The sequence below is a fragment of the Perissodus microlepis genome, chromosome 7, assembly GCF_051167445.1.
Source record: "Perissodus microlepis isolate ML-2025 ecotype Zambia chromosome 7, ASM5116744v1, whole genome shotgun sequence".
Lineage (NCBI taxonomy): Eukaryota > Metazoa > Chordata > Actinopteri > Cichliformes > Cichlidae > Perissodus > Perissodus microlepis.
In genome coordinates this window covers 59,706,863-59,722,530 of record NC_140467.1, presented here as the reverse complement: position 1 = coordinate 59,722,530, position 15,668 = coordinate 59,706,863, and the positions used below count along the sequence as shown (strand labels likewise).

General features: G+C 40.7%; 1 protein-coding gene across 1 annotated transcript; it reads left to right on the top strand.

Annotated features, from left to right (window-relative positions):
* The first annotated feature begins 4,318 nt into the window (after positions 1-4,318).
* On the top strand, positions 4,319-7,538 carry slc10a3 (solute carrier family 10 member 3). Its single transcript, XM_084936327.1, has one exon. The coding sequence runs from the start codon at positions 5,516-5,518 to the stop codon at positions 6,929-6,931; it is 1,416 nt and encodes a 471-aa protein (XP_084792453.1). The 5' UTR covers positions 4,319-5,515; the 3' UTR covers positions 6,932-7,538.
* The last annotated feature ends 8,130 nt before the right edge of the window (positions 7,539-15,668 follow it).

Genomic DNA, 15,668 nt, shown 5'->3' with positions numbered 1-15,668 from the left:
TATTGCAGGAAACCTCATGTTAAAGTTCTTTTTTTTTTGTACCTCTCTGCCTGCCGTAGGTCAAAATACTGAATGGTAACTTGTACTTCATACTCAGCATCCAATCATTTCTTCGCACTTTACATGCTTTTTGCATTGAGGTTACCTTAGGAGAACTGTTCTGCTAGCATAAGAACAAGTTTGTGATGTTAATGGGACAGACAGCTTCAGATGTTGATAAACCAACTGACACAAAAGGTTTATTGTTAAAGAGATGAAGTACCAGAGCAGTGCAGTAAAACATCACCTGTAACGGATATGATAACATGTAAATGATATCAGGCTGTAAATTCTGCAGCAACCTCAACACTCGAAGATGCTGTTTTAACTGTTATATGGGTTAAATGAGAGTTTATAGTCAGACAGCCTTACCCAGGCATTTACCAACCAGAGGTTATCAAATCTGAGCAATGTGAAATGCAATCAAGTACATCTACATGAAGTGCTCTGAGAGTACCTTAAGGATGGGTACAGTCAAACAGTTGGAGTGCAAAGCACTGTACACTTTGTACTGTACACTCTGTACACTGAGCTACAACGATGGAAAGACAATTACAATTATCTGGTGACAATAAAACAATGTAAAGCCGGTAAATAGAGGACAGGCATGTAGGCACTGCAAGTCAAACTGCATGCCATAGTGTTGGTTGGTGTTTGTGTGTGTTTGTCACAGAAGAAGAATGTACTGTGTTATTATAATACCAATAGCCCAAGCAAGACAAATACAGGCTCAATGTTATAAGAATGTATAAAATTATTATTATATAACTTAAATAAAAGAGGAAACAGTAAAACCTTAAACCTAAAATGAACATCCACATTTTTCCAGATGATTTTTTTTAATGTCCTGATATGTAAAAGAAAGAGAGCGTACTTTATGCTTTATACTTTTATACAGTTACCTTGATGTCCAATATTTAGGCCTGTGTGCATTAAAGGCTTGCAAAGCAAAATTAAAGTGCTGTAACTTCTGCTGGCAGTACGTTGCTCGTAGTAGGATTACTGTTGTGTTGCCTGGTGCAAATTTGGCATTTCAGGACAATGCTTTTCGATTAGTCATCATGGCTGCTTGTGATCTAATTTGCAGCACAAGGCAGATCACGACAGTGGCTTTATGAATATTCATACACTGTGCAAATACAGGCGTCTGTGCTCTCTGGGTAAACTGATGAAACCACATCAGGAACAGAAAATGCAATTTCCCTCTGAAGAGTAAAGATGGGTGGCGTTTTTCAATTCCTCTTCCTTTATTTCCTCCTTCTCTCCCTGGCTGTCTCCTTCTCTGTGTTTGTGAAATAAAGTAATGAGGTAAGTGATCATACCATGGATAAATAATTAGACAGCTCGGGGGAGCGGCACAAATGCCAGGCAGGAAATGTGCGTGCCTGGCAGCTCTACAACAAACTGGCTGTCACTCCATGAAATGTCAAAGTGTAGGCCACGGCGATCACCCCAGCAGGTTGTCTGGGCGTACGCCGCGTGTTCTGCTGAGGACTCCCCCGTCTTTTCTTTTTTTGGAAGCCTTGACTTAGCCGTGGTGACAGAAGGAGGACGCACAGCTCATGAAAACACAATAGATGATGAGCAAGCCCTCCCAGAAGTGACTTGACCACAGTGAGAGAGATGAGCCTGTGGTGACATTGCTCACCTTCCACAGGGAAGCAAAACTGGAGGTTATGAATTGAAAATGGCTTTTAAATATGTGAGTGAGTCCCAGCAGGAGCCGGTTACTATAAAAAGACATGCAGGCAGGGTTATGTCGACAGCAGGGATTTCCTCTTTCATGCCAGAGTCCTGCAATGTGCGCCCGTGTCAGGTTTCTGCTGTATGTGTAGGACAAATAAGCACTAACCTGTTTGACAGCAGGTTTGAATGAGCATAATTGATCACTGTCACAAAATACTCCTGGAATAAAAGGTGAGGAGGCAGCCTTGAATGAAACTCTGGGTGAAAGTTTAGAATAGAAGAATAGCCCTTTATTGTTAGTTTGGATTAGACCCAGGCCGATCAAAGGTTTACAGTAAACTAAGAGCATTACAGGGGAGTGGGGCACTTCAGCATGACACCCTTGTTATGAAAAAAATAAGAGAGGCGTTGACGTGTGAAATGTCACTGTTTTGGTCAGTTTTTTTTCTTCCAGCAAACCTCATGGTGAACTGGGCAGCAACTAAACCTTCTGTTCGAATGGCAAACAACAGAATGTATTCCACTTTTCAACAATTTTTTAATTTTAGTGCATTAAAGTATGCAAAAGCATTGTCCCATCTCAACACAGGGGGGATTGTGACACGGACCTCAGCAGCACAGACTTCCTACGCCAGGGAGCATAATTCAAAGAGAGATAGCAGATTTTCTTCATTATTTGTATCTGCCGTTTGTATCTTTTTAATACATTTTGTGCATATTTGTAATCAAATTAAATGCCTTTAGTAGTCTTTTTGTGTCTCTTTCTTTAATGTTTTGTATGTCATTTTGCATCCCTTTGTGGTTGTTTATTATAATTCTGCTATTTTTGACCAGTTTTGGTAATTTTATAATTGTTTAGCAAATTTTTCTAGTTATTTTGTGCCTTTTTTTAGTCATTTTGCATCCCTTTGTATCCTTTTTTGTATCCATTTTCATTTTGCATTGCTTTGAAGCTGTTTTATGTGTCATGGATATTTTTGGGAGTGTTTTGTCTTTTCTTTGTAGACATTTTGCACCTCATGAGTTGCTTTGTGTCTCTTTGTTTCTTTTTCATGCATTTGTAGATATGTCACATAAATTTTTTTGTCACTTTGCTGCAATCTGTTTTTCAAATCTTTGTAGTCATTTTTGCCACAAGCCAATTACTTAAAATGCAGTGACTTGGCAGGACCTGTTGATTAATTTTAATTACCTTCAGTAAATATGTAATGATATACAAAAAATGAAAATGTACAAGTCATTCATGTTGTATGTTAACTCCTTTACAGGAAATGAAAAGCACAGTTTAATGTAGGGAGTGCTGGGTGGGGAGGAAGTCTTAGTGAATAATGTTAGCACTCTACAGAGATTTTATAATGGGAGAAATTTCTTCCTAATAAAAGAATCAATTTTAAAATCTTATTGTTGACTTATAAAATCCTAAATAATATGGCACCCGATTACTTAGCAGATCTCCTCTGTCTGTGTAGCCCTAAGAGAGCTCTAAGATCATCGGGTCAACTGCTCGGCTGAAGACCAGAGGAGACCGTGCCTTTGCCACTGCCACACCCAAATTATGGAATAATCTTCCCCTTGACATTCGCGCATCAGATTCTATCCAATCTTTTAAATCACGTTTAAAAACGTTCTTGTTTAACCTGGCATTTAAGGCTAATTAGTGTGGTTTTTATCTGGCTCTGCATTTATATTATGTAATTATTTTATATCTGTAATTTATATTTTATATTGAGATTTTATCTGTATCAGGGTTTTACTGGAAAGCACTTTGGTGTACTTAGGTCTTTAAATGTGCTATACAAATAAATTTGATATGATATGATATGACAATAATAAAAGAAGCTTGTACTAAAAGGCCTGATTCATTATATTTACTACCTTGATTGCTGAAAAGCATGATTAAGTTCAATAAATGCATAAATAATGTGTGAATTAAATAATATAGTATATTTGTATGATTGGTTCCATCATAAGTTGTTAATATTAATACCTGGATTTCAAGACGTTTTCTTAATTTGATTTGACTGGGTGGACTTTAAGGAGGATCCGGTTACCTGAATACAGATACCAGCAGGTCAGCTGTTTTGGTCTGAATGCGCTCCTTTGCTTGTGTTTAGTGGGTAATCCCCGGCTGCCCCTCCAGTGGATACAAATCACGATGTTCTCTTTCCCATGTGACCGCCCCTGTTTGTCTGAGCAGGGAGAGCTGAAGCTGAAGACCGCTCTGATTGGATTAATGAAGGACTGCGCTAAGGTAAACACACTCACCCAAACACTAACAGGAAGTGCTGGGATTTTTCTTTACAAAATAAATGCATGTGTTAAATGGGCCGATTACTACAGCAACACCTATTACAAACAACAATTCAATTCAGTTTTCAATTCAGTTTTATTTATATAGCGCAAAATCACAACAACAGTCACCTCAAGGTGCTTTATATTATAACACACCTGTGAACTGGCAGAATTTGGTGAGTATGTTTTATGTTGTTATGTTATCATTGTTAATTATTCATTTTAGTTGAGCTAAGCATAAAATTGACACTAACAGAGTTCTTTTTTTTTTTTTTAAGTTGCTGATTAACTAATATTTTCAGATGACAAAGAATTTTTAACATGTAACATAAAGCAATTTAACAGGCACACAAAATTCTGTTTTTCAGTAGGAAAATTTCTCAGCAAGTCTTTCACCCAAAATCAAACTGCTCAACCTGAGCTGTGCCACTGATGTACTGTACTCATTTCTAACCCTATCCATCCTGGTCGCTCCTAATGGAAATCTTATCATTTTTATCTGTTCGTCCCACCATACATCATAGCAGGTTTGACCGTCATCTCGTAAACCTTCCTTTTCACTCTTGCTGCCATCCTTCTGTCACAAATCCCCCCGATACTTGTCTCCACCTGCCTACACTTTCTTCTTCACGTGTCTTGTGGACTGTGCACTGCTTTGGATGGTTGATACTCAACTATGTTCACTGCCTCTGCTCCTTGCAGCTTCACTGCTACACACCTGTATTCTGTCTTGCATTCATCTACCTCCATTTCTCCTGGCTCTCTTCCACCTGCTCCCTACTCCCACTATGAAGAACAATGTCATCTGCGAACATCATAGTCAGCAGAAATGTCTGCCTGGCCTCCTCTGTCAGTCTGTCGTTATCATTATAAACAAAAAGGGGGTCAGAACAGATCCCTAATACACCCCAACTTAAACAGTAGTGTGTTTATTTGATTTAATTCAGATGGATTTTAATTCCAAAATTTTTCTTTATGTTTACTAAGGGTGAAAGTGAAGTTTTCTTTTTTTTAGCTTTTATTTTGACATCCCTTGCCCGGAAGTACACCCTGTTCGTGCACGTTCGCTTCACCAAAACATCATTGAGCAGCAAACAAACGGCTGCGAAGCTACGATGTTTTCTGTTTTCACCAACCGGAGAGACAAAAAGGACGGAAGAAAACGGTGCGGGTGTGCTTCAGCGTGACCGACATCTTAGCAGCGAGTAGCCAAAAGGAGACCTGTGCGAGTGTTTTCTTCCCGGGGCTGCCGCCGGAGAGCTGTGCCCCGACGAGGCTGGGCGGGGTGATGTTTAGGTTCCGGTATAAAGGCAGCGACAAAATGGGAACCAGACGAGATGTGAAGCCGGCAGCCCGCGCTGTGCTCTTATCTCGGAGACTAGAATGAGAAGTTGGTCGCCCGGGTGTGAAAGGGCGGCGGTATAACCGTCTGGGGAGGCCACTGGCGGGGGAGAAGCGTGTTGCTGCCGCGTCCCTCCGCCCCTCATCCGCCAGTACCATGAGGACGATCTTTACATTCTGCTGTCTTTTCCTTATTACCGGCGGATCGGACCGGGCGTGGGCCACCGGAAACCTCACTGTCGATGGCAGCAACAGGACCAACGCGACGGCCGACAGCAGCAGCAGGTATATCACAATCGGGGACGGGTCATTGCAGGAGTTCGAGTTCCCTGAATACACCAACGGCGTGATTGTAATCTCCAGCCGATACCGGAGCGCTGCGGCCGCCAGGACGGGCCGCCAGAGCTTAAAGCAGACTGTGAGAGTTCAGTCCTTGGAACCAGAGGTGCTCTCGATAATCAACGTGACGGACGGCGGCCACGGAGGACAGGCTCAGAGCTACATTATCAACATCCGCTCTGGGCTGCCGGGCAGGGCTCAGCTGCAGATCCAGCTGCTGGACCTGGACCAGGGCTCGGTGCCGGTTCTGATTGAGGAGAGGACAGATTACTGCATCAAAGTGGAGCCCAGTGAGGATGACCCGGCCACCCGGCTCATCCAGTCGGGTGGTCTGTCCCATTTCTCTGAGAACCCCGTGCTTTTTGCCTTGCTGCCCCTCATCTTTGTCAACAAGTGTGCCTTTGGGTGCAAGGTGGAGGTGGAGGTGCTGCGGGGCCTGCTGAAGAGCCCCATGCCGTTGCTCCTAGGCGCACTGGGTCAGTTCCTGGTGATGCCTTTATATGCCTACTGTGTGTCCCAGTTGGCCTCACTGCCCAAGGCACTCGCTCTGGGGTTGGTCATCACCTGTTCTGCCCCAGGTGGAGGGGGAGGATACCTGTACAGCCTGCTGCTCGGAGGCGACGTCACCCTAGCCATCTCCATGACGTTGGTCTCCACAGTGGTGGCGGCGGCAGCCATGCCTTTGTCGTCAGCCCTGTACGGTTGGCTTCTGGGTGTCCATGCTGCCCTGCACGTGCCCTTTGTGAAGATCCTGGGCACCTTGCTGTTCATCGCTATCCCCATCTCACTGGGCATGCTGGTGAAGCTGCGGCTGCCTGCCCTCACTCGCGTCCTGCTGGCGCTCATCCAACCCTTCAGCTTCGTGCTCATTGTGGGCGGCATCTTCATGGCCTACCAAATGGGAGCGTCCATCCTGGCTAACGTCCAGCCCCAAATCGTGGTCGTTGGGATTACGGTGCCTTTGCTGGGCCTGGTGGTCGGGGCTGTCCTGGCCAAGCTGGCGGGCCTTTCTCCGCCACAGAGGAAGACGGTCAGCATCGAGGTGGGCGTCCAGAACAGCCTGCTGGCTCTCGCGGTCATGCAGCTGTCTTTCCGGCGACTGGAGGCGGACTTTGCGTCGCAGGCGCCCTTCATCGTGGCCCTAAGCAGCACCTCGGAGATGCTGCTCATCGTGCTGGGATACGTCACCCAGCGGAGGCTGTGCGGCTCGGCCGTCCCCAGGAGCGACGCCTGATTGTAGCTGCAGTTTTGCTCTTAACGTTTTTTGAAGAATGAACCCTTTGAATCCTGTGGAAAGCTGGTGTCCCTCTGTCTCAGCCTCAAGACGCCCAACAATCACCAACCCAACATCACTGTTGTTGTACACAGGACAGTGAATTGACTTTTTATGGGACTTTTTTGTTGTCGTTTTGGTATTTTTTTTTTTTTTTTTTTCATGAAAACCAAAGGCCTTTTACCCCTTTTTGTGTTTATTTTCCAGTATGTACTTTTTCAGATAAGATTATACTGTGAGGTAAATGTAAATATTCTTAAGAAGACAAATCCCTATTAAAAGAAAAGATATTTTTCTACCAGATTACTTTTTTTTGTGATCAAAAAGCAAAGACTGATATTTGTATCATGTTTACAAGCGGTCCATGTGTCTTAGCCTGTGGAGGGGGACATTTTGGGGGGTGGGGTTAAAGTGGAAACTTTTGTGACTCAAACAGGAACATGGTGAAATTATTTTGAAAGTATTTGCCTCTGATTGTGTGTCCGGGATCTTTAAATCCATGTACTTGAATATTTGCAAGGAGAAATTCAGAAAAAGTCAATAAAAACAAATTCTTGTTAAAGCAGAACTTGGTTTGTTGAGTGTGTGTGTATGCATGCATGTGAGCATGTGCCAGAGAAAACCTACCAAACAGGTCAGTGCCCTCTGAGGCCCAACAGGCTGTTTGTTGAAGTTAACGGAAGCCAGGCTGCTTTCACACAGTCACGACCTTTATAAATGTTTGGTTTCGCTTTGACGTGAAGATGATGAAACTAACTGTTGAGTGTTTTAATACTCAAACTTTCGTTTTTGCCTCTTTCAAATTGTGTAATCAACCACACAGTGAGGGGCTTTCTTTGGGCTAAGCCATTCATATGTAATTAGGACAAAGTGTGGTACATTGATGTGCTTAGAGGAAGCAAATATATTTGAAACCACTGAACAGCACACCAGATGGCTCCAGTAGCACCTTGGTGTTAGTGCACCAGGATTTCACAGACACTGTAACTCTCCTTCAAGCACATATGAGTGATATTCTTCATATAAGTGCAAGTGTGACAGTAAGATTTTTACTTTTACAAACAGTGTTTACTTATATTCAGATTTATTGCTACAGTGGGGTCAACAGGGTTTAGTTTGTCTTGCTTTTAGTGTTGAGACAATTTAATCATCTACTATAATAAGAGATTGATAAAATCGAGGAATCGGTGACCGTGTTACATTATCCAAAAACATCAAGTTTGAAGTTTATGAGGTCCCAGCTGTGCCAAAATTCACATTCACTTCATGTCGACTGCATAAGCGACCAAACATTTGTCTGTATTTCGCCTTTGATGAAACGGTTTCGACAAATATACCGTCGTGCTGTGATTTTGCTTTCCTAAAAAAGTATTTGTGTGTGTCAATCCATCATGTTACACTTCCTCTAATTTCCCCGTGTTGTTTGTCCAGTGAAGTTCCACATAGCCAGGCTTTCTTTGTCACAGCTGAAGCGAACCGAAGCTGAAAAGACGGCACGCGTTTGCCACGTCTGTACATAATTTTGACACAATTGCAACATCATATAAAAAGCTTTAGTGTTTACCCTACGGGTGGCTGTCTCTGAAAAACGTGCTGCTGGGAGGTTTTCCAAATGATTGTTGTGTTTTTTTAGTGCTTGAAGCACAACACGCCTCACTTGGGCTGATGATAAAAGTGTAAAAAAGGAAACAAAACCAGTTTTCTGAACTGTTGTAGTGTTACAGGTGAGCTTGGATTTTTTTGTGTGTGACTTCCCGAAACCTCAAAAAACTCACTCTGGCTGACTGAAGTATTGAATGCAAGCTCGAAATTCAGAGTTTGCACAGCACCACAGAAACTCCCCTTCCTGCAGCTCTTTTGCAAAACATGTAAGTTTAGATGTGCATTTCCTGTTTACAGCACCAGGCTTTTATGTGCCTTCATTAGGAAACTCTCTGGGAGTGATTTGTGGTGGAAAAACAAAGGCCAGGCCTGCTGCAGATTTCAGAGGGCTCTCAGGAGGGAGGTGCAGCTGTAAAAGTGCCAGACCTCTGCTTCAACTTGCAGAGGAGCACGAGGCCAAGAGAGCCACGTTTCTTACAGAACAACCACCAAAAGAAGAAGAAGAGAAACATGGGATGTCTGAGTCACGACTGCTTTTTTCTTCCCTCTAATATTAAAACATGTCTCGTTTAGCCAGCAGAGGCCAAATGTGACCCAGATAAGTGTAAATGCAATTATGCAGTCAATGAAAATGAACCTTTGTCACAATATAAGCCTCTTTGACTGTTACGCATTCAGAGAACGGAGAGGGGGTTTTGCCTTTAACTGATTTGTAAACATTCATAAATTTTTTTTAAAGTAATATTTGTTTTGAAAAATATTAAATTAAAAATATATAAGGAAATAATAATTATTAATATAATTAAATATTAAATGTGTTTTTATTTATTTTTATTATTTAATTGATTTATATTTTTACTTTTGTATTGCTTTTGAGTAACAACAATAAAACTTTTACCACTACTACGACTAATAATAATACGTAGGAGAAGAATTAGTTTTTTAAAAATAGGCTACCTGATTAATAATAGTAAATTTTATTTCTGTAGAACAATTAGCAAAAATTGCTGCATGTATAGTAGCACAAGGATAATTTCATTTTATTAAAATTAATAAAATAAATCACATTTCAAGAACAGTTTAATTTAATTATTACTGAACTGAATAATAATTCATACCTTAATTAATATAATTTGCCTGCTCTAAAGGATTGATTATCTTAACTGTAGTTGCATCCACAACTGCATTTTTAGACAAAAAGCAAATGCTAAATACGTAATAGAACTGCAAATAAATCTAGTAAAAAGTAAAGTATTGTTTCCTGAAATGTTTTAGTGTAAAAGTGTTATAGTACTGGATTACTTCAGTAAAGTACAAGTATGCCAAAAAGTGTTAATTTACTTCTCACTTAGCTTAACATGTGAGCTAAAAAGCAAAACCGGGAAAAAATAAAATGTAATTACATTAAAATGCAGGTAATCCTGACACGGGAACACACCAGCGTCATGTTTTAGTACTAAGATGATAACAAAACCAAGTGGATCAGGTCAACAGATTTATTTACAAATAGAGTGATTTCAGCAGTTTACCAAGTTTGTATATGTAACCCTTTTACTCTGATGCAGGCAGGTAAATATACAAAAGTACTGGCAGTAAGTAAGTGCAGGTTAAAGCAACAAATGTTTTTCCAAGAGCATGAAGTTACCACAAACAGGTGAAATAAACTGACAAAAGTGAAGAAAAAAAACACTGCAGGAGAGTTGGAATGATGTTAGACAGGTATTTAACGAGATCACAGGTGCAGCAGGTGACCACACCTCCACAGTATTCAGAGAGAGATAGCATCAAATATGTATGTCACAATCATCTGTGACAGATATGGTGTTTTTGTGGTGTGTTGTCACCTTTGTTTCAGATTGATAAGAGTAACTGATTCTCAGAGCTGAGGGGAGTGGGCAGCATAAGGTGTTAGGACATTTGATTAGGAATTTGAAATATAAAGTGGAACTATAGCATGAAGTGATCTGAAAATAATGAGTATGATGTTTAACTGGATTCTGTAGCGAATGGGAGGCTGGAGTGATGCATTTCCTGCGCTGAGTGTGGACAGGAAACGGCTGCGTCATTCAGGCCTGTACACAATGAATTGCAATAATCTAATGAGGAGCAAATGAGGGTGTGGATATGTGTTCAGTTGTATTATTCTGAAGCATTGATCGTACACTGGTAGTATTTCTAATCTGTATAAAGCAGGACTGCACGAGACCTGACATGCTGGTTGAAACTGAGATGGTGATGGGAAATAATGCTCAGATTTCTAGCTAACTCATTCGTGTTGGGTATCTAAAGGGAATCTGGACTTGTGTTTTTCTAAAAAATGCAGCTGGCAATAATTGACATAGCGATATCAGGACGCTTGTAATGTGCATAAAACAGGTCAAAAGACTGAGCCCGGTAGGACCCCACACGAGGTCATGAGGGCAGTTGATAAGGTAAGTGATTACTCTGATAAGTAGGAGCATTAGAGAGCCATTCAACGTAGGCCAAACTAATCAGTGTGGAAGTAAAAAAGCTACAGTTGGATCTAGTAAAATAAGAACACTTTAGTAACTCATTAAAAGTTACTAAAGTGTTTTCTGTTCTGTCTTTTCTAACGTGAGATGGAAACGTATCAAATAAATAGTTCTCTTTCATGATCTCTTATGATTAATAGTTCCATAGTTTACAATAACAATATCTGTTATGGCTGGTAGTAATAACGTAGAACACATAAAAAATAACTAAAGTCTGTGAGAAAATCTGCAGATAGGACCAGAACATTCTCTGTCACATGATGTTAGCTAACATTAACGTCATGTGATCCCTTTTCCTCCTCACACAGGAAGTCCAGATCCAGTCAGTCATTGGACCTTCAGTGATAGCTTCTGTCTGAATCAGAGGTGAGCCACCATCTCTGAATGTGTGTGTTACTCATAAGGTAGCACAGCCACACTGAGCAAGATTTAACTTCCTTTAGTGGACTCTGGTAAGCATAATACAGGTTATTTCCTGTTTTTATTATTATGTATAATGTGTTATTATACATTTTTATTCTTGGACTCAGAGTACCAATACATGACACAGTTTAAAATAATGCTTATATATCTTAGTGTCTCCTTTTAACCCAGCTTTATTTTGATTGGCTTCCCCTTGCAAACAGAAGATCTGGGCAGCAAATAGAGCTTCTGTGCTCAGAGCTTGATCTCTTTCCCTGAAATGGCAATTTTAGGGATATCCATTCTTGATACAGATCATAGGTAGGAAGTTTTAGCTCACAGGGATATTGATACATATGCTGAAACTTTGAGCATGCTTAACATCTAATATCGACAGAAAATAATAAAAATCAGAATAGGTTGACTCTAAGGTGAGCTTTAGGTGTGTGGTATATTAAGGTCAGCTTCGGGTCAGGAAAGCTTTAGGTTCAGGTTAGGATTTAGTTATGACTGACAGGCCTAGTGCTGCGTGTGTGTTTGTGCCCTGAGGTATCAGTTGGGGCTGTTCTTAAGGAGGCTGACAGGTGATGACGCTCAGTCTTGCTGCCTTGCTGCTGCTGTTGCAGATAAACTCCTCTCTGAACATCAGCACTACTGTTTATATTCCTATCCTGCACATTAGCGCCACAATGGGAAGAGAGGGCTCTTAAAAATTCATGAGGAACCACTGCATTAAGTTTTCATGAGTTCCTTTCACTGGCTCCCATGGGATGGTTTTCCTGCTGCCTGCTCTGCAGCAATAAAACTGGGAAATCCAGAAAACACATGAGTGGCTGAGGGGAAAGGAAGTGAGGTAGATCTAAACCGAAGACTAGATGGAGCCTGCTGCTGTACAGTCATTGTTACAGCGCGATTTGGTAAGGTGTGGCACTCAGCAGGCCACTCCTGATGTGAGTGAAAATCATATTTGTTCAACTATTAACCCTGTGGAGTCTCTGCCATTTTAATCTTCCCCTTCCCTCTCGTGCCTTTTTTTAAATTGTGTTCTGTGTATTCAAAAATGTAACTGATGTCATGTTTATGGTTTATGGTATCTGTTTTTAGACCATAGTGTGAAAAATGTTCCAGAATAAAACTGTGTTGAGAATGAACTGGACCTCTCAGCTGTGTTTACAAAGTTAAAACATTATAATGAAGTTATGACATGGCCTGCTGTGGGGTACAGGTCAACCTGTCAGTTTTTAAAGTGACACTCGATTACAGGATTGAGACCATAGAGTCATTGGGTAAGTAAATACTGAGGTCACAGATCAAGGGTCATTCCCTGATACACTTCCAAATAATTAGAGCTCTTTTTAAAGGAACAAGAGTTGCCCCCTGCTGGCCATTACAAAAACTTAAGCACTGGCTTCCCATTTTTAGACCTTGGCAGTAAATAAATTTTTTATATACAGAAACCAGGAAACATACACACTGGAGAAGCATGCCACCTTTGACTGATCTGGACAGGGACCAATCAGTCCCTACATCTAGGTGGTGTTGCCCAAAAGCAGGTTGTAGCATTATTTGGAGTGAGCCATGGTACCATCTCCAGAGTAAATGCCAGGTTCTATATAAAGGGGGATCCCCGACAGGCCTCTCAAGAAGGCAACACCACAAGAAGACAGTTTCTTCGCCCTGTCAGCACTTAGGACCTGTAGGCTTCTTCTACATATTTACAATCGAGGTTTGCAGAACGATATGGCTGACCGCTCTATACCCAGACAATCCGGAAAGGACTGCATGCAGCCAGTCTCCAGCCTTACAGGGCTACTAGGATCCCACCGAACACTTGTGGGGTCAGCTTGAACATGCTCTTTGTGGTAGAGTGACCAACACAACTGCATTGGTTGAATTGAGAAAAATGCTGGTTGAAAAAATGGGATGCACCCAACTGCAGCGTGTGAACAAGCAGGTGACCAGCAGGCTGTTCTAGCAGTGTATGGTTCTTCCACATGCCTCTGTGGTCCTTGTCTGTTAAATTAAGAACTTGTTAAATGACCTGTATGTATTGTTTGTTCAGACTTTAATCATCCAAATCAATAAACAACAACAAATAAAGATCAATTTGTGTTTGGCACTGGTAGAGAAGATTTGGCAGAGTTTTTCATGGGCGCAACCTAAATACTCAACTCTGCTTCTCAACTCTGCTTCTCAACTCTGCTTCTCAACCCACAAATGCATTTTTCTTATTAATGTGGCACCACTGACGGGGAAATAAACAGGCTTTCCAACGCCATAAGGTCAGTACAACAAAGAAATAATTGCTAAGCTTATATTGAACGGTATTGCAGTACCTTGGGAAATATTGAACATGTAACTCTCACAGTACGCTGACAAAAATGCTGTATGAAAACAAAGATACTTACATTACAGTAACGCCTCTCCTTTTACGCTGTGTGCCCTGATTACTGTAAATACTAGTCTGGTAATAGTATAACTGTACAGCTTCATCAAGCATAAACATGCAAAAAGAGTTTTCTTTACTTAAGTCACCTTTTTATGCTTTTATAAAAATGAAATGCTTTCGGTTTGTTTGTTTTTTACCTCTTTAATTCATCATCCTGAAATAGAGTAATTGTTTTATTCTGGAGAATTTTCTGTTTTAAAGTTCTCTGTGAAGAAGAAGAATGTAACACCTGACAGATCAGAATAGAATAGAATAGAATAGCCCTTTATTTTCATTCTACATAAACAATGTGTATATGTATACTTTAAATGTGGAGTACTTTTACTCAAGTTCAGCCTTTGAACATTTCTTCAAGTACTGAACTTCGCAGCTGAAATCTGGCAAAGAGGAAATGGAGGAAAAGTCAATGCTTTGTGACATGTTGTATTCACTTTACTTCTGCTGCTTTGTGCACGAGTGGATTAAACTCATTGAAAAAAAAAATACAGAGTTTGTAACCATATCATTAGAAGGTGCAGGTGAAGTGAGATTTACAATGCACAGTCAGAAGTTATTGGAAAATAGCATCATAATAAGATTAAGCATTTCCCTTATTTTCTACCATATATACAGTTCCAACAATGTATGTTCATATTAAACCTGGCTAAAGCTTCAAATAATGAGGTCAGTTTATGTGTAAGTGATAGTATAGCCTCAGATTGGCTGGATTTAGACAGCTTTTTAAAAAACTTGTGGCTCTGTCATGTCAGAGATAGCAGATATCCCACAGAAGAAGCTAGATAACATCTAAATACTCAAGAACGCTCAGTGCTTCCAGTTTCATAGGGGGGCTCCTGAGATCACCCAGAATAAATGATGCCTGAAAATGTAAAGTCTGTGGCAGTTTTTTAAACACAATTTTTATTGAAGACGTAGTGCCGCTTTACAAAACAAACAGTAATAGACAAGTAGGCGGGAGGTGGCCTTATGGAAAGAGAAGCTATAACAGCCTATTTCAGACAGAGAAAAAAGCTCAAGGACTGAACCAAGGACCAGTGGAAGGATTATTTTAAACCACTCTAGTATATGCCAAGCGTTAATAACCTGATAAAAACTTGTTAACATTTATGCAGAAGAACCCATAAAATTTAAAAATAGCATTCATAAAGAGTACAGAATAACAATACATTATTCTGACTATTACAGAATAATAATACAGATACTGTCATGAAATCAATATCCTTAGTATCCTTATTTTCTTATTATATTGTTTTATGTACTTTAATAATGAAGGCTTGTAGAGCAAGGCCACTTTTAACTCACAAACTAAGTGCTCAGCCAGACTAAAAAACAGGAAGTTTTAGTGCACAGGCATATTAATAGATAAGACACAGAAAAGAGGAACTTTCCATATAAGCAATGTTTGAAACTGTGTGTGACGTGTGTGACGTCTGAAGTACAGAAATAACACCATATAAGACACATGTTGAGCTAAAAATGTTAGAGCTCTTGCAACTGGCGTTTGAGCTGTGCAGGGGTCTCTCTCTTCCGGAAGATGATTGAATAAAAAGAAATATAGATGTTTTAACACACTATGAGTCGGTTTTCTCTGTTCTATCATGGGGACAAAAGAATCGGGGTTAATAATACAGAGCGCTATGATAAATTGGAGCCACTCAGGGTGTTGTTGAGCAAGTATCAGAGCGACACAGAACCGACTTGCTTTTTGAATCACGCAGGTTCAAAAATACTT